The sequence below is a fragment of the Thamnophis elegans genome, chromosome 12 (assembly GCF_009769535.1).
Source record: "Thamnophis elegans isolate rThaEle1 chromosome 12, rThaEle1.pri, whole genome shotgun sequence".
In the NCBI taxonomy this organism is placed as follows: Eukaryota; Metazoa; Chordata; class Lepidosauria; order Squamata; family Colubridae; genus Thamnophis; species Thamnophis elegans.
The window spans coordinates 59,863,034-59,884,283 of record NC_045552.1 but is presented as its reverse complement, the minus strand read 5'-3'; the positions used below and the strand labels follow the sequence as shown (position 1 = coordinate 59,884,283).

The following is a 21,250-nucleotide window of genomic DNA, read 5'->3' as shown; positions in this document are numbered from 1 at the left end:
TCCCATTGCTGGCTGGGAAAGTCCCACATGCCAATCACAGGACCCTGGAACAGAGAAGTCGCCAGTCGCCAAGCTCCTGAATTTGATTTATGTGATTAGGGACACCGCAACAGTCACCACCGCAACCGCCCGGTCACTTTTTCTCACGGTTGTTAAATTCTGAATGGTCGCTAAACAATTGGTTGTAAATTTAGGACTTCGTATAGGCTTCCAAAAGCTGTGGAGGCTTAGGGCAGTGGTTCCCAAACTTGGCAACTTTAAGACTTGTGGACTTCAACTCCCAGAATTCTCCAGCCAGCTCTGCTGGCTGGAGAATTCTGGGAGTTGAAGTCCACAAGTCTTAAAGTTGCCAAGTTTGGAAACCACTGGCTTAGGGAATGAGAGGGAAGGAATAGAGAAAGGAGGGAGGGAAGAAGGAAGGAAGAAATAGAGGAGGAAAGAAAGAATAGAGAAGGGCTGGTATACACTTACCTTCCTTACCAGTTTCCCGCATGCGCAGATCCTTCCACGCTTTTGGTGAAAAAAGGGCCTAAATGGGATGCCGTACAGCCGGGGAGGGAGGGTGGCACCACCCGTGATTTCTGCTACTGGTCCAAACTGGCTGAATTCCACCTCTGGAACAGAGGAAAAGGGAGGGAGGGAGGCAAGGAGAAGGAACAGGGAAGGAGGAACAGGAGGAAGGAGTAGTGAGTGGAGGGAGGGAGGAAAAAGGAAGGGAGGAATAGAGAAAGAAAGGGAGGGAGGAAGGGACGAAGAAGCTACCAAGACTTTGGTCTTCAGTTCAGCCAAAAAAGTATGAAAGGGAGTGAAACTGTTTTTCCCCTGTCAAGGATGTCTCTCCCTTTGCACAGCAAACTCAAAATGGGGAAACTGGCAGCGGCTGGGCGGGAGGAGGAGAATCTTAGAAGCCCTTTCTGATTAGGGCACGGAGGGGGGGGAGTCCAGCTGTTGCAAGTCAAAATAAATCACCAGTCCCCCTCAGGATCCTGGAAAACATTTTACATCGCGTGCCAAAGTGGCTTTTTTGGATGGCAGCCAGAGGTGGAAATGAATGGCCGCCGTGACCCAACCCTTCTCCGGCTAATTAAGCTGCTGAAAAAAATACAAATTTCCTAATCCATCCCTTTGCATTCAGCAAAACGCTGGGGTGGGAGCCGTGATCTTTCAGATCGTAGCTTTTGCACTGCCAGAACCATCATCCTTGGTTGGGACGGGTTGGGAGGAGGCACGCCGTGGGCCCCACCAGTTAAGGAGTTCCGGCTGGCAGAGTCTAGCAGAAGGACCTTCTCTGCTGTGGCTCCTCCCCATGGGAACCTCTTAACCCCGGAGGTGAGATCAGCTCCCGACCTTCTGAGCTTCTGCGAGAGCCTGAAGACTTGGCTCTGCCAAACAGCCTGGCCTTCTGACCCGCAAAGCCAAGGGGGAAGCCCATTCACTTAACAACCAGGTTTCTCACTTAACAACTGCAGTGATTCACTTAGCAACGGTGGCTAGAAAGGTTGTAAAATGTGACAAAACTCACTTAAATTTTGGGCTCAATTGTGTGTGGTCATGAGTTGAGGAAAACCTATGTAACTATAACTGTCAATCGATATATGCCCCACCCGATTCAGTTGTCTCAGTTTCAGACATAAATTGACTTCCATGGATCTCACTACATACTTAAGTGGTTAGTAGAGGGGCTGTGCAGAAGCACACTCATGTGTCTATCGTCCCTGTCACTGTATTTTTATTCTCTTATTCTTGTTCTCCTTTTTGACAAATTCCAAGAGAGAGAGGGCGGGGATAGATGATAAGATAGATAGATATGATATGATATGATATGATATGATATGATAGATAGATAGATAGATAGATGGATGGATATAGATAGATAAATAGATATATAGTTAGATTATATGTGTGTGGTGTGTATAGATAGATATAGTGAGAGATGATAGATATGTTAGATAGCTAGATAGCTAGATAGATGGATATAGATAGATAAATAGATAGATAGAGATAGATAGATAGATAGATAGATAGATAGATAGATAGATAGATAGATAGATAGATGGATATAGATAGATAAATAGATAGATAGATAGAGAGAGATAGATAGATAGAGATAGATAGATAGATAGATATGATAGATAGATGGATTAATGGATGGATGGATAGATAAATAGATAGATAGATAGATAGATAGATAGAGATAGATAGAGATAGATAGATAGATAGAGATAGATAGATAGATAGATAGATAGATAGATAGATAGATAGATAAATAGATAGATAGATAGATAGAGATAGATAGATAGATAGATAGAGATAGATAGATAGATAGAGATAGATAGATAGATAGATAGATGGATTAATGGATGGATGGATAGATAAATAGATAGATAGATAGATAGATAGATAGATAGATGAGATAGATAGATAGATAGATAGAGATAGATAGATAGAGATAGATAGATAGATAGATTATATAATGTGTGTGTATGTATGTATGTATGTATGTATGTATGTATGTATGTATGTATGTATAGATAGATAGATAGACAGACAGACAGACAGACAGACAGACAGACAGACATTCTATAGTACATCTCAACCATCTTTCTGGAGAACCTCAATATGAAGAGCTGCCGTCTCCCATTGAGTGAAAAGGGAAAGAATGATTCTTTTCAGAAAAACTCAGAAACTTTTAGTTTTTTAGCTTTTCAGAATCTGCTCTCCGTGGCCTTTTTCTGGTTGTGCAGTGGACTCCAAACACGAAGGAGGAGAGAAACACAGGCACATAACAGGACTACAATCTAGAATTACGTTTTCTTCTGCCTTCCCCTTTGGAATGCTCCAGCCCAATTGCCCTAAAGTGCCCCCTTGTATTGTTTCAAAACCGATTTTACTTTGGGGGTCCCCCCCCCCCGCCCTGCCACAGCCCTGCTTTTGTTGACCGAAAGCATTCCTTCTGTGCCCACAAACATTTGCCACAGGACGCTTGGGAACGGAGAAAAGGTCACCCTTCAATGGGCTCCTTATACAACAATCCACGGTCATGGAAAAGGTGAATTGCCACACTCGGTTTGGTGAGACCGGAGCACACCAAAGGCTGCAAGGTCACGGAGATGGCTTTCAGGAGGGAAAACCCAGGCTTGATTCAGGACAATATGGATAACAGAATCACCGAGTTGGAAGGGACCTTGGAGGTTTTCTAGTCCAACCCCCTTCTTAGGTAGGAAACCTGACGCCACGTTTCCTCTCCTGCCAAAGAAAGAAATTTAGCTTTCCGTTCTGTGCCATTTCACTTCCAGGCATCTCTGTGTAATTCAAGGAAATTGTGGTTTTTCAAATGTCTGTGGAGACTTTCAGTCATCTGGGTCATAGTTTGTTTCAAAATTTTGCTTTCCCCCCCCTCCCCAAAAAGGCAAATAGGCTGGTGTGGTGTTTCTTTTTTTTTGGGGGGGGGGTGAGGAAGAGGTAGGAGATGAGAAAGCTGAGCCTGAGGAGGGCTCAAATGCATCATCTCTTACACAGGTGAATAAATCTGGAATATCATTGGGCACTATCTAACAAAATGAAATTCAATGGTGAAAAAAAGTCAAGTTCTACATTTAGGCAAGAAAAACGAAATGCACAGGTACATCATATGTGGTTCTTCACTCAATAGTAGTAACTGTGAGGGGGATCTTGGAATCCTAATGGACAACCATTTAAATAGGAGCCAGCCGTGGGCAGCAGCTGCCAAAAAAGCCAACAGAGTTCTAGGCTGCATCAACAGAGGGAGAGAATCAAGATCACGTGAAGGGTTGATACCACTTTATAAGGCCTTGGGAAGGCCACACTTGGAATATTTGCATCCAGTTATGGTCACCACGATGTAGAAAAGATGTGGAGACTCTAGAAAGAGTGCAGAGAAGAGCAACAAAGAGGATTAGGGGAGTGGAGAGTAAAACGTATAAAGAACAGTTGCAGGAACTGGGTATGTCTAGCTTAATGAAAAGGAGGACTAGGGGAGACATGACAGCAGTCTTCCAATATCTCAGGGGTTGCCACAAAGAAGAGGGAGTCAAACTATTCTCCAAGGCACCTCAAGGCAGGACAAGAAGCAATGGGTGGAAACTAATCAAGGAGAGAAGCAACTTAGAACTAAGGAGAAATTTCCTGAATTAATCAGTGGAACAGCTTTCTTCTAGAAGTCTTAAATGCTCCAACGCTGGAGATTTTAAAGAAGATGTTGGATAACCATTTGTCTGAAGTGGTGTAGGTTTCCTGCCTAAGCAGGGGGTTGGACTAGATGACTTCCAAGGTCCCTTCCAACTCTTTCTATTCTATTCTATTCTATTCTATTCTATTCTATCTATCTATTCTATTCTACTCTACTCTACTCTACTCTACTACTCTATCCCATTCTTCTAAATTGGGATGAGACACCCATAAAGGAAACCAAGGCAACCAAGAGTGGAGTCTGGGGCTGTTGGTCTGAGCCCCGAGCTCAGCGATTTTTGATTGCAAATGTTTCCTCCCGTTCGAGGAGATGCCGTCCGTGTGCTGCCTGTTGAATCAACTCAAAGCCTTGAAGGGTGATGACATGTTTGCAACCAAATTGCCAAGCTTGGAGCTCAGTCCAACAACGCAACTACCTCCCTGAGCTGCTCACGTTGGAATACATTCAAGCGGGAGCATCGGAGGAAGCCACTGGGCAAGGAAGCTGGTCTCCCAATGTGGTCTGGAGACCATGCAGGCAGCCATCGACTTACAAGCGCAATTGAGCTCCAAATTTCCATTGTTAGGCGGGACATTTGTTAAGTGAATTTTGCCTAATTTCTTGGCCACAGTCGTTAAGTGAATCACTGCAGCTTTTAAGTTTTAGTAACCCTGTTGTTAATTAAGTGACTTCTGCTTCCCCCTTGACTCTGCTTGTTCAGGAGGTCACAAAAGGTGATCGCAAGAGCCAAGGTGGCGCAGTGGTTAAATGCAGCACTGCAGGCTACTGCTAGATCAGCAGGTCAGCGGTTCTAATCTCACCGGCTCAGGGTTGACTCAGCCTTCCATCCTTCCGAGGTGGGTAAAATGAGGACCCAGATTGTTGGGGCAATATGCTGACTCTCTGTAAACCGCTTAGAGAGGCCTGAAAGGCCTATGAAGCGGTATATAAGTCTACTGCTATTGCTATGCTATTGCTATTGCATGACCCTGGGGCACAATGACGTCATAAGTATGAACCAGTTGCCAAGGAGTCTGAATTTGGATCACATGATTAGCGCGGGGGGGGGATGTTTCAAAGGTCATAACTGGGGGAATGGTCAGAAGTCACTTTCTTCCGTGCTGTAGCCACTTTGAATGGTAATTGAACCATTGTAAGTTGAGGACTACCTGTGATGGAATAAACCACAACGTGTAGTAAAGTTGCACCTCGAGTGCTTCAACTGCTAGTCAGCCTGTTTTTAAGGTAACCTGTGTAACCACTGAGTGGTGGCCGTATTACAATTAAAGTTGGCTGTGGCGCCTCTCAGTTCCACCTTTTGGCCAGCAGGGGTCACTTTCCTTATTCCACGGAGCGGGAGATTCTGCCCCCAGTGGTTCCTTCCTCCCTTCCTTTCCCTGCCGAAGCTTCTGCTTCATGCCATCCTCCCTATGAATCACAGGACCTGCCCTTGTTGTCGTACCAAGGCCCGCAACCCTCTGCCAGCTCAGCAATCTTCCTTCTGGCTGAAACTCGGCCGGACACAATGGGCCGTTTGTAGAAGCGGCTGTGACTGAGTCTTATCTCCCGCCTGTTTGGGTTAATTTTCCTTTCTTCCCCTCCTTCCAGATTAGAGAGACGTGGGTTTTGCTACAATTTGGCTAAGTGTCTTCCTCCCCACCCAAATAAAATAAAATAAAATTTTAAGAAAACAAATGAGTTTAAGAAAAAGGCATGGGATGGAAAATCATGTGTTTTTGCAGCCAAAGGAATGCGATGGCTTTGTGTATCGTTTTAAAAGCCATTTGAGAGATTTCTACCAATTTGTTGGTGTGGCTGGGAAGATGGTAAGGTAAAGATAAAGGTTCCCCTCGCCACATATATGCTAGCCGTTCCCGACTCTAGGAGGCGGTGCTGATCTCCATTTCAAAGCCGAAGAGCCAGCACTGTCCAAAGACGTCTCCGTGGGCATGTGGCCGGCATGATCAATGCTGAAGGCGCACGGAACGCTGTTCCCTTCCCACAAAAGGTGGTTCCTATTTTTTCTACTTGCATTTTTACGTGCTTTCGAACTGCTAGTCTGGCAGAAGCTGGGACAAGGAACGGGAGCTCACTCCGTTACATGGCGCTGGGGATTCGAACCGCCGACCTTTCTCAAGCTCAGGGTCTTAGCCACTGAGCCTCCTTGTTACATTTGTTAAAATTAGTAAATAAAGGTCCATAGCTACTTTTAGGATGCGTACTTTAGCACACAGGGAAGTAGTAATAAATAAACGGGTGTTTTGAATCTTTTGCACCAGAAGTTTTTAAATTAATTTTGTTTTTTAATGTGCATCCAGGAGACCAAGCAATTTTGGAAAACAATCCTTCCTTCCTTCCTGCCTAACTTCCTCTCCTTCTTACCTTGCGTCCTTCCTTCCTCCCTCCATCCCTCCTTCCTTCCTTCCTTCCTTCTCCCCGTCTCTCTCCCTCTTCTCCTCTTCCTCTTCCTCCTTTCCTTTCTTCCTTCCTTCTTCTCCCCGTCTCTCTCTCTCCCTCTTCTCCCTCCCTCTCCTCCCTCCCTCTCCTTCTTCCTTGTTTCTTTCCTCCATCCCTCCATGTCTACCTACCTACCTACCTACCTCCTTCCTTCTTCCTTCCTTTTCTCCATGTCTACCTTCCTGTTAGCCAAGGGCTACCTGCATTGCCCTAAGAGCTTAGCTTCACCTTATGACCCCCAAATGTGCCCCAGGTGAGGGAGCCCTTCCCTTTTCAAAGTGCTGCAACGCCACAGCCAGCCCAAACCCGGGCACCCAAAACAATCAGCAAGGGTGGCTTGTCTTTGCCGAGTCCTTTCGGCATCCCCACCGGTCGGGCTGGCCTTTCCCAGGGACTCGTTGGCATGCAAGTCACACCTGCGGGGCGAGAGGAGGGGAAGAGCCAAGCCCCTGCGGAGGAGCTGCCCCCTGCGCCCCCCCTGCCCGCCTGCCTCCCCGTCCCCTTTCATGCCCAGGGAAAGGGGGATAAAAGGAGGAGGAGGAGGAGGCTGCAGAGCCCCAGACGCCGCCCGAGCTGAGCTCCCTTTGAAGGGGCTGCTCTGTATCCGCGACGCTCACGGCTGCCCCGTCAGCCGCTCTCTGGCGCCCGAGTGCTGAGCAGCCACAAAACGAATGCGGAGCTTTGCAGAGCTGACAGTCTCTTCTTTGAAGCTTTCTCTCTCCCTCCCTCCCTCCCTTTCTTCCTCTTTCTCTCTCTCTCTCCCTTCTCTTTCCCCCTTTTCTCTCCCTCCCTCTCTCCCTCTTTCTGTCTCTCTCTCCCTTTTTCTCTCTCCCTTTCTCCATCTACCTCTCCCTCTGTCTTCTTTCTGTCTCTTTCTCCCCCTTCCTTTCTCTCTGTTCTCCCTTTCTCTCTTCCTCTCTTTTTTCTCTCTCCCTCTTTCTCTCTCCCTCTCTATCTCTCTTTCTCCATCTACCTCTCTCCCTCTGTCTCTCTTTCTGTCTCTTTCTCTCCCTTTCTCTCTCCGCTCTCTCTCTATTCCCTCCCTCTCCCATCCTGTCCATCTCTCTCCCTCCTTTCTCCCTCCCTCCTTCTCTTTCCCTCTCGTGTATTTCTCTCTCTGCCTCCATCTCTCTGCCCCCCCCCCCGTCTCTCTCACAACAACACACCGCTTGTCTTTGCCACAACTCTTCTCCCACTCTAGAGTAGGGGTGGAGATGGGGGCCCTCCAAATTTCAAAGGGAGCAGCGTTGAAGAAACAGGACAGAGGATCGAGACCGAGTAGTTACTGGGGGGGCTGCAAGTTGTCTGTTCTTATCTAGTACAGATAGTCCTCAACATACGACCACAATTGAGCCCCAAATGTCTTCTGTTATGTGAGATGTTTGTTAAGTGAGCTTTGACCCATTTCACGACTTTTCTTGCCACCGTTGTTCAGTGAATCACTGCAATCATTAAGTTAGTGACCGGTTGTTAAGTGAATCTGGCTTCCCTGTTGACTTGGCTTTCTCCATCTACTCCAAAAGGGATCATGTGATCACGCACCCAGGATCCCCTCTGCCTTTTCCGAAGGGCCTACCTGGCCTTCCAAATTCATATCTGATGACCTTTTCTTTGTTCTGGAGGTGGGGGGGGGGTGTTTCAGGTGCTGGAATAGGAACTGGGAGAAGGTGAATTCTAGCACTCACCTCTCCCCCCACCTGAAAGCCAGCTGGGTGACGTCAGGCCAGGCTCCCCTCTTTCCATCCACTTCAACTCATCGGGCGGCGGCTGCACAGAAATAGGATGGGGAACATTTTATATATGGGGTCACCTGGAGTTCCATAACATAAAAAGTGAGATAGGGAGGTAGTAGTAATAAATAAACGGGTGTTTTGAATCTTTTCCACCAGAGGTTTTTAAATTAATATAATCACCAGGAGACCAAGGGGATTTTGGAAAACCCTTCCTTCCCTCCCTCCTTCCCTCCCTCTCCTGCCCTCTTTTTCCTTCCTCCCTTCCCTCCCTCCTTCCTCCCCCTTTTCCTTCCTCTCTCTCCTTCCTTCCTTCCTCCATCCTTCCCTCTCCTTACTCCCTTTCCTCCTCCATCCTCCCTTTTCCTTCCTCCCCCTTCCTTCCTTCCTTCCTTCCTCTGTCCCTCCCTCTCTCCTTCCTTCCTCCTTCCTCCCATCCTTTCTCCCTCCCTCCTTTTCCTTCCTCTCTCTTCCTCCCTCCCTCTCTTTCCTCTCCTCTCCTCCCTCCCTCTCTTCCTCTCCCTCCTCCCTCCCTCCCCCCTCCCTGTGCCCAAAGGGCAAATGATTAAACCCATGGAGCTCAATTGCAGTAACCATTCCCATTAACCAAGATTGTCATTGTGCCAAAATTAAACCAAATTATTATTTTATCCTGGTTCTCTCTGCCTCTTAAGAGTTAACCTGGACTCAGTTTAATCACCTGCATGCATGTCGGTTTAAGCACAAGAATGACTGGAAGAAAAAGTTGGTCATCGTTGAGGTTATTTTTTTTCCAATGTAACTAATGAAACGCAGAGGCCATTTTCGGGTTTTTTTTTCCTGTTTTTCGTTTAACCAAGTTCTGGGAGATCATGTTTGAAAACCCAGCTTGCCTCCTGTTCAGGGCCAGCCGAACTGAACATGGCATACGGAACCATTTCACGCCAATCTACGCTCAAAAAATCCAAATTTGGTTTCGCCATGACAGGACGATCCCTCTTAGCACAGCATTTTAATTTTATTATTTATTTTCAGCTGGATAGATTTAATTGATTCCACTTCTGGCGAGCAGGGATGTTAATTGTGGGATAGCAGGGCCGGTGGGGGAACCTCTGGGTAGCATTAAAAGATATGAAACGGCCCTCCTTGTAGAGGTTTGCTAGCTATTGATCTACATACAGCGAATGGTGAAATGCCACAATTAGCTGGCTCCCCGGACTGTAAATCAACTTTTCCTGCTTTTTTATGCTGTCATAATTCCTTTCTGCCTTTTGTTTATAGCAATGTGGAAGCAGGGTAAGCTGGCTGAAATATGACTCCGTGAGATACAAAACATCATTTCGAAACAGCTCTTAAAAATTATTGTAATAAATTCACGGCAGTCACTAATACCTATGGCAAAAGTTGACTCGGGAGATGCCAAGGTTTTGCTAGACTGTTGGCCTGATCCACTCGATATTTATAAATAATACGTTTAGAGATCTGCCTTTAATAGTGGATGTGCTTAAAGGTGTAAAGAATGAACATTCTTTGGTTCGAATCCCATGGCTAGCTGATGAGAACTAAATAGCTTGAAATAGATCTATACAAAGATAAAGGTAAAGATTCCCCTCGCACCTATGTGCTAGTTGTTCCTGACTCTAGGGGGCAGTGCTCATCTCCGTTTCAAAGCCGAGAAGCCAGCGCTGTCCGAAGACGTCTCCATGGTCATGTGGCCGGCATGACTCAACGCCAAAGGTACACGGAACGCTGTTCCCTTCCCACCAAAGGTGATTCCTATTTCTCTACTTGCATTTTTTACCAGCTTTCGAACTGCTAGGTTGGCAGAAGCTGGGACAAGTCACAGGAGCTCACTCTGTTATGCAGCACTAGGGATTCGAACCACCGAACTGCTGACCTTTCTGATCAACAAGCTCAGCGTCTTAGCTACTGATCCACCACGTCCCTGGTAGATCTATACTCTCCCCTTTATTTCTTTGTCGGTAAAACATAAGTTTAACACATAATAGCAGTTTGCAACCGAGCACGAAGACGGGATTAGCCAAAACATGGGCCAGCTTGCTTAATAACCCCGTGGTTTGCAAAGCCGGTAGGTCATGGGTGACCTTTAAGCAAACTGTGGTTTAGCAATTTTGGCTAAGCTGTGTGGTTTTGCACAGTGTGATTTTGTCTCTTTGGAAATTGGTGATTTATTTTTTTTCTCTTGCTCACCATGGTCCAGTGAGACTCCCGCAGATGCTTCCATTATGGCCAGCTGGGGAATTGTGGGAGATGAAGCCCTTTAATGTCTTAAAGTCACCACAGTTGAGACGCTTTGTGTTTGAGGATCTGCCCTAAGACCAACCCTGGGGGCAAACTCCTTTTCCGCAGCTTTGTTCTCAGTTCTGCCATCAGCAGCTCCATTAAGGCAGGGAGAAAGCCAGGAAGAACAGCCACAAATCCCAGCCAATCTAACCATGGGGGGCATCACTCCCCAAGCTGCCAGTCTAAGGCTGCCTTCTCCCTCAAGAGGCCCATCCAGATGACCTCTGGAGCCCCACTAACTTTTTTCATTCCACCTTCCAAGGGTGCCAAAAAAATCCAGGCCTCCCCCTCCCCCCTTCGTTCCTCCCTTTCCCTTCCTCCCCTCCCCTCCCCTGGTTCCTTCCATCCATCTCGGTCATGACACCAACCCTAGGGGGTGCTGATTCTCCCCTTCGAGGGTCCAGAGCGCGACCATGCCCGCTGGGGTGGTAGGGAGAGCAGAGTTCCAGTATTTGAGGGGCTGCCCCAAAGAAGAGGGGCTCAACCTGTTCTCCAAAGCCCCTGAAGGCAGGACAAGAAGCAATGGGTGGAAATTAACGAAGGAGAGGGAAGCAACTTAGAACTAAAGAGGAATTTCCTGACAGTGAGAACAATTAATCCAGTGGAACAACTGGCCTCCAGAAGCTGGGAATGCTCCAACACTGGAGGTTTTAAAGAAGACGTTGGATAACCCTTTGTCTGAAGTCGTCTAGGGTTACCTGCTTGAGGGTGGGGGGGGGGTGGACTAGAAGATCTCCAGGGTCCCTTCCACCTCGGTTACTCCGTTAAGCCAGGCGGGGCGTGAAACCCGCGGGCGCCCTTGCAGAAGCGGGTAAGGAAGGCAGCGCCGGGCGAAAGGCGAGTCGGGGGGGGGCAGGAGTAAGATGGGGGGCGGGGGAGGGGGCGGGGCCGTTGCAAGGGCCTCCCCCCTCTTCCCTCCCCCTCCCTCCCTCCCTCCCTCCCTCCCAGCTGGCCGGCCCGGAGCGCTCCAGCAAGGAGGGTCCCGGCCCGAGCGGCGCGGCCGAGCGCGCAGCCGAGCCGCAGGTTTCGCCGCTCCGCCCCCGTTTCGGAGCCCACGCCGTGTCCCGCCCCTTCCACGCGTGCCGGCCGGCGCGCTCCTCCTCCTCCTCCCGCCGCCTCCGTCCTCTCCCGAGGAAGAGGCTCGCCGCCGCCCCGCTCGCTCAGAAGGCGCCCCGCGCGACCCCCGAGCCCCCCGGGGAAGAGAGAGAGCGAGAGATGGCCGGGACGCCCCCTCGCCTGCTGGCCCTCGCCCTCCTCCTCGCCCTCGCCCTCAGCGGCCGAGGTAAGCCTGCCCGGGTCGCCCCTGCTGCAACCTGGCGCCCGCGCTCCCCTTTGTGCCCGCGCCCCCTCGGAGGCTCTTCTCCCCGGGTGGGGGGGTGGGGGACTGGGGGGGGGCAGATCGGTGGCATCCCCAGCTGGGTTGGGCTGGTGCATCATTGCGCATGATCCCCCGCCCCCCCACACCCAGGAGAGAGAGAGGGGGGGCTGCCATTAGGCCTGGCGGGGATGGATGGATGGGGGGGGGGAGAAAGAGGGATCGGCAAGAGGATCTTCTCTCCCCAGAGACCCTTGCAAGAAAGCCCGTGGGGGGGGGTCTCGGGAAGGGCGCAGCGGCCTGCCAGGGATTGGTGGGTGGGTGGGTTGGGAGGCGGCTTTTCCCCGCTGGCCGAGGCCCTGTAGCCCCCTCCCACCTTTAACTCCATTGTGGCCCGATGGAGCTGAGTTGGGGGGGGGGGCGAGGCATGGCGCATTGTCGCAGCTTCTCTGCAAAGGGGGGGGGTTGGATTTGCCGCCGCCTCGAAGGGGGGGAAAAGAGGGGGGGGTGGAAGGAGAGAGGACCTGTGAAGACCTGGTTGGGGCGGGGGAGGAGAGGGGAGGAAGGGCGTGACGCCCCCTCCCTCCCTCCCTCCCTCCGCCACCAGGTTGCTCAGCCTGCGCTCCCCAATCCCGGAGGGGCCGCGGTAGCCAGGAAGCCTCCGGTATCCTCGGCTGTGGGTGTAGCGCAGTCCCCGGTGGGATTTCCCCCCACCCTCACTTGGGGAAAAGGAAAAGGGCTCCGGCTCTCTCGCTCTCTCTCTCACACACAAAGACAGACACGGGTTCGCCTTTGCAGAAACCAAGGCAGCCTGGTGCCGATATCATTTTCATGCCCGCCCCGCTTGCCGACCCTGCGCTATCTCGCACTCCCTTCCCTCGGAACCTTCCAGGAGAACAATAGAGAAGCCCTTCCTGAGCTTGGCAGGAGGTGGGGGCGGGTCCCCCCTAGCTTGGGAGGGGAGGAAGGAAAGGCTCCTCCGGAGAGGAGGCACTGATTTTGGGGGGAGGGGGGAGGCTTCTCCCTGTGGCCAAAATAGAACCCCCGTTCTGGGTTCAATGCTTGTTTTAACGGGGTGGTGGGGGTGCCATTTGGGGAGCTGGGTTTTCTGGCTGTGGAAAGAGAGATTTCGCTTATTGGTGGAAGAGGACGGGTCCTTCCGTGCAAGCTGCAAAAGAGAGGGAGGTTGGCCATTGTTGAAGAATAGATTTTTTTGGGGGGGGGGAAGCTGCCTTATCCTGCAGTCTTTTCCATGTGCAGCCTGGGTGAAAAATTGCTGCCTGGAAAGGGGGGAAGCCCGCAGTGCATCTCAGGCGGTCACACCCCCCTCTCTCCCCTTGTCTGTTGGCTGCAAGCAAGGGGCATTTCTCCAGGTTCAGGTTGCCATGCCTTCCGTAAGGGTGCCACGCCAGGTCCATGCCTCCATCGAGGGTGGCCAGGGATGCAGCAAGAACACAAGAGGGTGGGTTTATTTAATTTTTTTTTTGGTGGGGAGGGGAATTTGGAGAAGATAAAGATGGCAAGGGGGGAAGAAAAAATAAGGAAGAAGGAAAAGGGAAATAAGTTCTCCAAGGGAATCATCAAATCAAAATTTTGGAAAATTTGGGTGTGTGTGTGTGGAGGAATTGCCATATGAAAACAAGAGCTGCATAGGTAATAATAATAATAAATGATAATAGTAACAACAACAATAATAATAATAGATTACGGGCAGCAGCATGCCAAACTAGCAACAATGGTGCATTGGAAGATTTACAAGAAATATCATCTGCCTGTAAGCAAGGACTGGTGGGACCATGAAACAGAGAAAGTCATAGGAAATGAAGAAGTTAAATTGTTGTGGGACTTCAGAATCCAGGCAGATGGGCACCCCAGACTTAGCAGTTCTCTATAAGAAAGAGGAAAACAATCTGGATCGTGGATGTGCAGAGCTTGGAGACGGCAGAATAGAAAAAGAAGAACTGGAGAAGATAACAAAATACAAAGAAATAGAACGACGATGGCAAAGGCAAGCAAGGGTAGTAGCACCAATAGCAATTAGGCACCTTGGGTGCAGTCCCAAAACAACTGGAGCACCACTTGAACACCGTGAGTGGCATTGACAAATTTGCCACCAGTCAATTGCAGAAGGCGGCTTTATTTGGAACGGCTTCCATCCTGTGACGATATGTATAACATCGTCAAACATCCAGATTTGCCTATCCCAAGTCCTTGGTAAGGACTCGATTGGTAGACAAAAATGCCAAACCCAGACTCAACATCTAGCTGACGATGATGATGATAACAACAACACAACAATAATAATAATGTATTATTGTATGTAATAATTCAATAATAATTGAATATGTACCACTTTACATCCACAAAGTGAGATCGACAGGTTGTACCTGCCGAGAAAAATAGGGGGCTATTGCAAATCCATCAAACTGTAGAAGAAGAAAAATGAAGTTGAATGATTATGTGAACCAAAGTACAGAAAAATTGTTGCAGGCTGTGAAAACAGAGAACAGCATAAAAACAACAGAAACAAAGGCAGCATATAAGGAAAAACATGGATGACAGATTAAATAGAGGGAAAACCAAAGCTTCGCATGGACAGCACTTGAAAAACATTGAAGGAAAATGTGATGACAACTTGACATGGACATGGCTTAAGATGGGAACCACCCAGAAAGAAATGGAAGGTTTCATCCTGGCTGCTCAAGAACAAGCACTGCAAACTAAGGCCATGAAAGCGAAGATACAAAAATCCACCGACAATCCAAACTGCCAACTTTGCAATAGCAAAGTCGAAACTGTTCCCCATTCACATATATGAATGCAGCAAAATTGCACAAACTGATTACAAAGCTAGACATGACCGAGTTGCTAAATTAATCCACTGGTCATTATGTAAAAAATATGATTTACCCGTATCCAGAAAGTCATGGGGACCTAAAGTGGAATAAGTTATCGAAAATGAGAAGGTGAAGATCTTGTGGGACTTTCGAATACAAACGGATCGTCATTTGGAGCACAACACGCCAGATATCACGGTTGTCGAGGGCCAAAGTGTACCGTTTATAGATATCGCTGTTCCTGGAGATGCCAGAGTCGAAGAAAAAGAACTAGGAAAAATCACGAAAGATCGCAAACTACACGGCTATGGATGAAGCATGTAACAGTGATACCCATTGTCATCGGGGCACTTGGCACCATGTCCAAGAATTTTATGAAATTCCTGCAAGAACACCAGTGGAACTGCAAAAAACTGTGCTACTCGGAGCATTGCACATTTTAAGAAGGAACTTGGTTGATACCTAGGACGCTGGCAGCAAACCATTAGCACCAGTCAATGGGATTTGTGACGCATCTATAAATGTTTACTTGACTTTCATGTTTAATGAATAAAGTATAAAAAAACAACAACAACAACAACAATTCTAAAGGAAGAGCTTTACACCAAGAAGTTGCCATTTGAAATGTATTCGCTGTACAGTCTGGATTGAAAAAATGATGGATCAGTGGAAAGGGTTTGATTATTGGTCGATCTGACTTCTCAGGTAGTTTCTGGTGGCACCAACGTTTTGGACAATGGTAAGACAGGAATACATGTGTGAGAAGGAAGAGGAAGGAAGGAAGAGAAGGAAAGAAGGAAGAAGAGGAGACCAAGAACAAGAAGAAGATTGAAAATAGAAAGGGGAAGAATTCACCTTTCATTTGTTTACTGCCTATTATTTATGTCTGGGGTATTTATTGTATACAGAATAGTCCAAACAATTGAAATAGACAAAAAAAATTCCAACTGGCTAAATGGAATTGCCTAATCTTGCCCCCTGACCATTGGGGTTATTTTTCAGGATCCTGCTAGGCAGGGGGTTGGACTAGAAGACCTCCAAGGTCCCTTCCAACACTGTTATTCTATTCTAGTCTATTCTGTATCATAATTCATCAAACATTATCGTCTTACGTCTTATCCCAACAATTCTTTTATTGCTTGCTTTTTTAACGTGTTGCTATTTTAATAGTCATGCCCCCCCCCCCCCCCCCAGGAGCCAGCTTTCCAGGTGGCGTGGAAACAGACAAAAAAAGGAAAAGAAATACAATGTGTTTGAAACTCCCCGGAAACGAACGATTACACAATTCTTTCAGAAGCCCTGGCCACCTAATTTGCTATGAAGGCAATTTGGGAGATTAGGTTATAAGGTCTTAAACAATAACCGTCCGTCACATTCCATTTGGATGGGTCTGTTCAGTGATATTGCAAATCCTCTTTTGTCTGCTGTCATCGTCCAGCCCCGTTGTTCTAGGTTTTTTTTTCTTTTTTGGCCGGACAGAGGATGCTGAAGAATTTGGCACACCTCATCTCATGGACGATGTGAAGATCAAAAGGAAATCTGGTTTAGAGGCTTAGATTCAAAATCAGGACCTACTTGGTGGTGGCCCCCAATCATGGAAAGGCCGCCTTTTGCAGAAGAATGGCTGGTGTTTGTCTTACAAAGGTTTTTTAAAAAAAAAATATATGTTGACTTATTGAATTCATCTGATTTTCCATGCAGCTACATCAGTAGAGGTTAAAACATTGAGAAGAACCAAGGAAATCCACATCTCTCTCAGTTATGGATCGGTAATTATTGCCTGTCCTATCCTTCCTCACTGGGTGGTGGGGAAAAATAGATGCCACATCACAGCCGTGGAGCAGAAGCTGCCTTTGGAGGTTGTGGGAGCTTCATCACTGGAGGCTTTCAAGAAGAGACTGGGCGGCCATCGGTCAGAAATGCTTGGGGTGGGGGTTGGACCAGATCAGGGGTCCCCCACCTTTTAGACCTCAGGGACCCCTTAATGCATACTTTTAAATACCACAGACCACTAGTAGGATCTCCCTAATGACTGGCTGGGTTGGTGTGGCTGGCGGTCATGTGACTGGGTGGGCGTGGCCAACTCGATATCACTCACTTTGAGGGGCGTCTCGCCAGCCTCTACTCGCCCCTCCAGCCACCCTTCCCTGCCCGCCCAGGCTCCTTGGGGCCCCAACAGGAGGCAGTTGCTGGAGCTAAGCAGCCACCAGGAAAAAGAGTTGGCAAAACAGCTCCATTCAAATTGGATCTGGCTGAGAAGGAGGCTCAGCAGAAGCACCTCACTGAGGACTAGGAGCATAGGCTTTCCAAGCAGAGGGAAGACCTGCAGGAGTGCAAGGTCTGGAGGCTCAACGGGCTGAGATGGTCAGCCAGTTCCAGGCCATGATGCACTCCCACTGGAACGAGGCCCTCCGGCTCTTCGCCACCAGCGGCTCTTCCCTCCAGCCTTCGCCCAAAGCCCCCCACCAGGAGGCTGAAGCAGACCCCCAAGTCAGAATTTCTGCAAAAAAAGACCCCAAAATGGGAGACTCTCTGCAGCAACACAAGCATTCATTGCACTTATCTGGCCCAGGGGCCGTAGTTTGAGGACCCCTGATTTAGTGCAATATTTAAAAATGCAAATAATTGTTCTGCGGAACACCAAAATTTTCTCGCAGACCCCCAGTTGGTGACTGCTGGACTAGATGACTTCCAAGGTCCCGTCCAACTCTGTTAATCTGTAAATCTGTCAAATCTTGTGCCTCCGGCTCCACAGAAAGCCAGAAGATAAATCTAACAAAGAAATGACTCAACCTTCGTTTGTAAAACTCTACTAAACCCAACACTCCACAGTCATTTTTTTAAATTGAAGTAAAAATAAATAAATCTGTTCATCCCTACAAGGGAGACATAATCCAGATTTAGGGTTTGACCTAAATCTTCTCCATTTGGGTTGGTTTTCTCTTTGTGTGTGTGTGTTTTATGTTGGTCCACCCTGATTCTTTCGCCCCATCAAACCGTTTTCAGAAATTAACAAGACAAACATGGCCACTTTTGACTGCGCAGAGACACCCAGAGAGGAACATTTGTTCATTTACGCCGGAGAGGAGTTCAGACACAGGAATAAAGGGGTGGTGGGTGTGGATAGGATGATATTGTTGGGAGGGGGTGCACTCCCCTTCTCTTCTCTACCTGCAAAGTGGTAGTGCCCCATTTCATTGTTAAAGTTAATTCCCCAATCACGGTTCAGCCAAAGGGCAGAGAGATCAGTGGATGTTTTCATTAATTAAGGCTTAACGGCCTGTAAGCCCTCCCATTCGCCGCAGGGGTCCAGCCTTTTCTAGCCACACACCGGAAGCCGAACTGATTCCAATCTAAATTTATAGCCGAATCGGAGGGCATTTGCCACCCCTCTCCAGGGCCTGTCTCACCATGGTTCCTAAGCAGGATGAGCGAAGAACCTTGGGATTGAGTGCCAAGAGGAGATATTCTCGGCAGGGTCACCCGAGCTGTAAGGTCATCCCATCTGCCCGGGTCAACTAATCAGGCCACTGTGCGGGGCAGCAGAGATCGAGAGAGATGCTGAAGGCAGAAGATCACGCTAGTCCAGTGTTTCTCAACCTTGGCCACTTGAAGATGTCCGGACTTCAACTCCCAGAATTCCCCAGCCAGCGAGAGAAACACTGCTCTAGTCCCCGTGGCCAGCAGGGGGTCTCACATTTTGCTACCACCGGCTCACTCCATGCCCCCCACTCACTCCACAGGCACACGAGCCCCTTCCACGCACACTGTGTGCGCCTTCCGTGTGTACGGCCGGCCTCTCAAACGTGCCTAAATAGGATGGCACAGAGCCAGGGAGGGTGGGCACCCCCCCCCCCACCCGCGATTCCCATCCGTTTGGGCGAACCGGCTGAATTCCACCTCCGACTGTGGCGAAGGCATCGCCAGGCGCCAATGGACCGCACATTACGTTGCAATTCAGAAGTCAGGTGGTTCAGCAGAGCGGATTTGATTGAAATCAAGTCGATCTAAATCATGACTGAAACCTCTAGTAAAAAGCCTTGATTTAAATCAAGTCGATTTAAATCATAATTTTAAAAGAGCAGCTACCATCTCTGTGCCTCAGCGGCTCCCCCTCTGACCCACTGTCGACTCACCGACCCTCCCGTTCACTTTAATGGGGCAGCTGGGGGTGCCGCAGGGGCACAACCAGGAGAGGGGCGTGGCGGGCAGCAGGTGAGTGGATGCCGCTAACAGGCGCTGCCAGGATGGACCTGGAGTGACAGGTGCTCTTTCAATGTTGGCAGTTAGAATCCTTAATACTATTATTTGCAAACAAAATGAAGGTTTTCCTATTTGGCTTGCAGAGCTTGGAGTCAGAAATGGAAATATAGCCTCATGCTGCACAACTAAGCTCCGTTTAATGCCGAATAAACTAAGTTATTAATGTATCTGAAACAGAAAACTACCTTTAGATAGATTTTTACTCCAAAAGCATTTTATTCAAATGAATGCAATAAAAAAAATCTGATTTAAATAAAAAAAATCCAACTTAAATTTTAAAAAAATCTGATTTAAAATTTAAAAAATCTGATTTAAATAAAAAAATTCAATTTAAATTTTTAGAAATCTGATTTTTAAAAAAATCATTGATTTTTATCCACCCTGTTGTTCAGGCTTAAGCACAAGAATCTGCTCAACTAGAGTTCAGCACTAAATTGGCCCCAGCTAAAAGTCAGTAACTTGGGAAGGAATACCACTAGAAAAAGTTGAAAGGATCACGTCCCTCGGTTCTAATTTCCATGAAAGCTGGGGCATGACCACTGAAGTAAAGACAAGGATAGGGAAAGCTCGAACAGCGTTCTTCAAAATGAAAAAGGTCTTCTGAAGTCACGACATAAACCTAAGGTTGAAAATCGGATGCTTGCCAGATGCTACGTCTTTTCTATCCTGCTCTACGGAGGGGAGAGGTGGTCTTGGACCCCTTGAAGACACCAGAAGCCTTTGAAATGTGGATTGACAGGCGGCTGATAGGTAGAAGCTGGGTTGACAAAGTCAGAAAGGAGGAGGGGATAAGCCCCTTGGGAAAGCCAAGGGAAATCACCAGAACCATAAAAAAGCTAAAGTTAGAATGTTTTGGACCTGTGATGCGACACCTGGAAAAACACGGCATCCGTCACTTAATCCACCAGGGAAAGATTGGAAGTAAATGAGGTCCAGGCAGAAGAAGAACATCATCAGGGCTTCAAAATCTGAGTGACCGGTTTGGGCAAAACTCAGCAGCACTTTTTCGTGCGACTTGATAAAAATAGGACCGCTAACATCCGATGACAGACATGGCACAAGAATGTCATGTCAATGGAATTCAAGGGGACTTGACTTGTGGCGATGTAATGACTCTAGGCTGATGACTTCTTTAACTCCACCTCCCAGCTCTGGCTGTCCCTCCACTATGGTATCAAGTCACAGTATGTGAAGACAATGATGAACCTTTTTTTAAACCAAGGAAACTACACAGAAGACATAAAATGATGGATGAGAACATACCTGGCTTGGCCACCTCTGATCCAACGGCACTCAACTTGCTACAGGTAGTCCTCAGTGGTTCTCTTGGTGCTGTGCTGAGTGATCCGTCAAACAAGGCAAATATTCAGATGGAAATGCCTGTGGATGAAGGCCGTTTATGGATTGTTTTGAGGTCCTCCTTTATTTCTTCTCGAGATGCAAGATAACCTCTAGATAAGAACTCAGTATCTCCTCATTCTCAAATCTAGTATGGTTGGGGGGCGGGGGGGCGGAATAAAACCTTGTTCTGACTGAGGCTTCCCGAGAGCCTGAAGCAAACTCCTTTGTCCCAACAAAAACCCCTTTTGTTAACTGACTGTGAATTCTTCTCATTCACATCCAGCAAAGTCTTTCGAGGGAGGATTCACAGTCACAGACCTTATCTGGCTTGGAGAGCTGCCAGGCTGATCTCTGCAGAACTTGGCCAGGAGCCTCTGAGAGTCATGAACCAATTAAGCGAACTAATGGTCTCCTGCAAACTCCACTCCCCTTTCGCTCCTCTTTTAGTTCCTCTGGGAGGTGCCATTCACCGTCCACCTGTGGCCTTACTCCCAAGTCGACCCCTGTTCTGTAGCTGTTCCCTTCATCTGGCAACTCTGCACATGCGCACACTGGGAACAGGCTCCAGCTGTTCTTCTGCATCACTGATGTCAGACTCTGAAGGCAGCTGATAACTGACAGACGGCCCTGGCCCCCTCTCTGCCTCCGACACAGAGCCCTCCTCAGAGCCTTCCCCAGACTCCGGGACTGGCCCTTCTTCCTCCCCAACCTCCTCACTGTCCGAATCCGCTGCCAGTTCCGCTGGTGGGCCACAACAAACCTCTTATGAACAAAACATCCTTCCTTCAAATAATACTTTACTTGATTACATCGTAAGGGAGTCATTTGTAAGTAA

General features: G+C 48.2%; 1 protein-coding gene across 1 annotated transcript in view; it reads left to right on the top strand.

Annotated features, from left to right (window-relative positions):
• The first annotated feature begins 11,666 nt into the window (after positions 1-11,666).
• The window catches only part of CD99L2 (CD99 molecule like 2), a 29,072-nt gene continuing 19,488 nt past the window's right edge, over positions 11,667-21,250 (top strand). Inside the window, exon 1 of the mRNA XM_032227558.1 lies at positions 11,667-11,941. Coding sequence (XP_032083449.1) covers positions 11,875-11,941 — 67 coding nt within the window. The 5' untranslated portion in view covers positions 11,667-11,874. The remainder of the gene's footprint in view (positions 11,942-21,250) is intronic.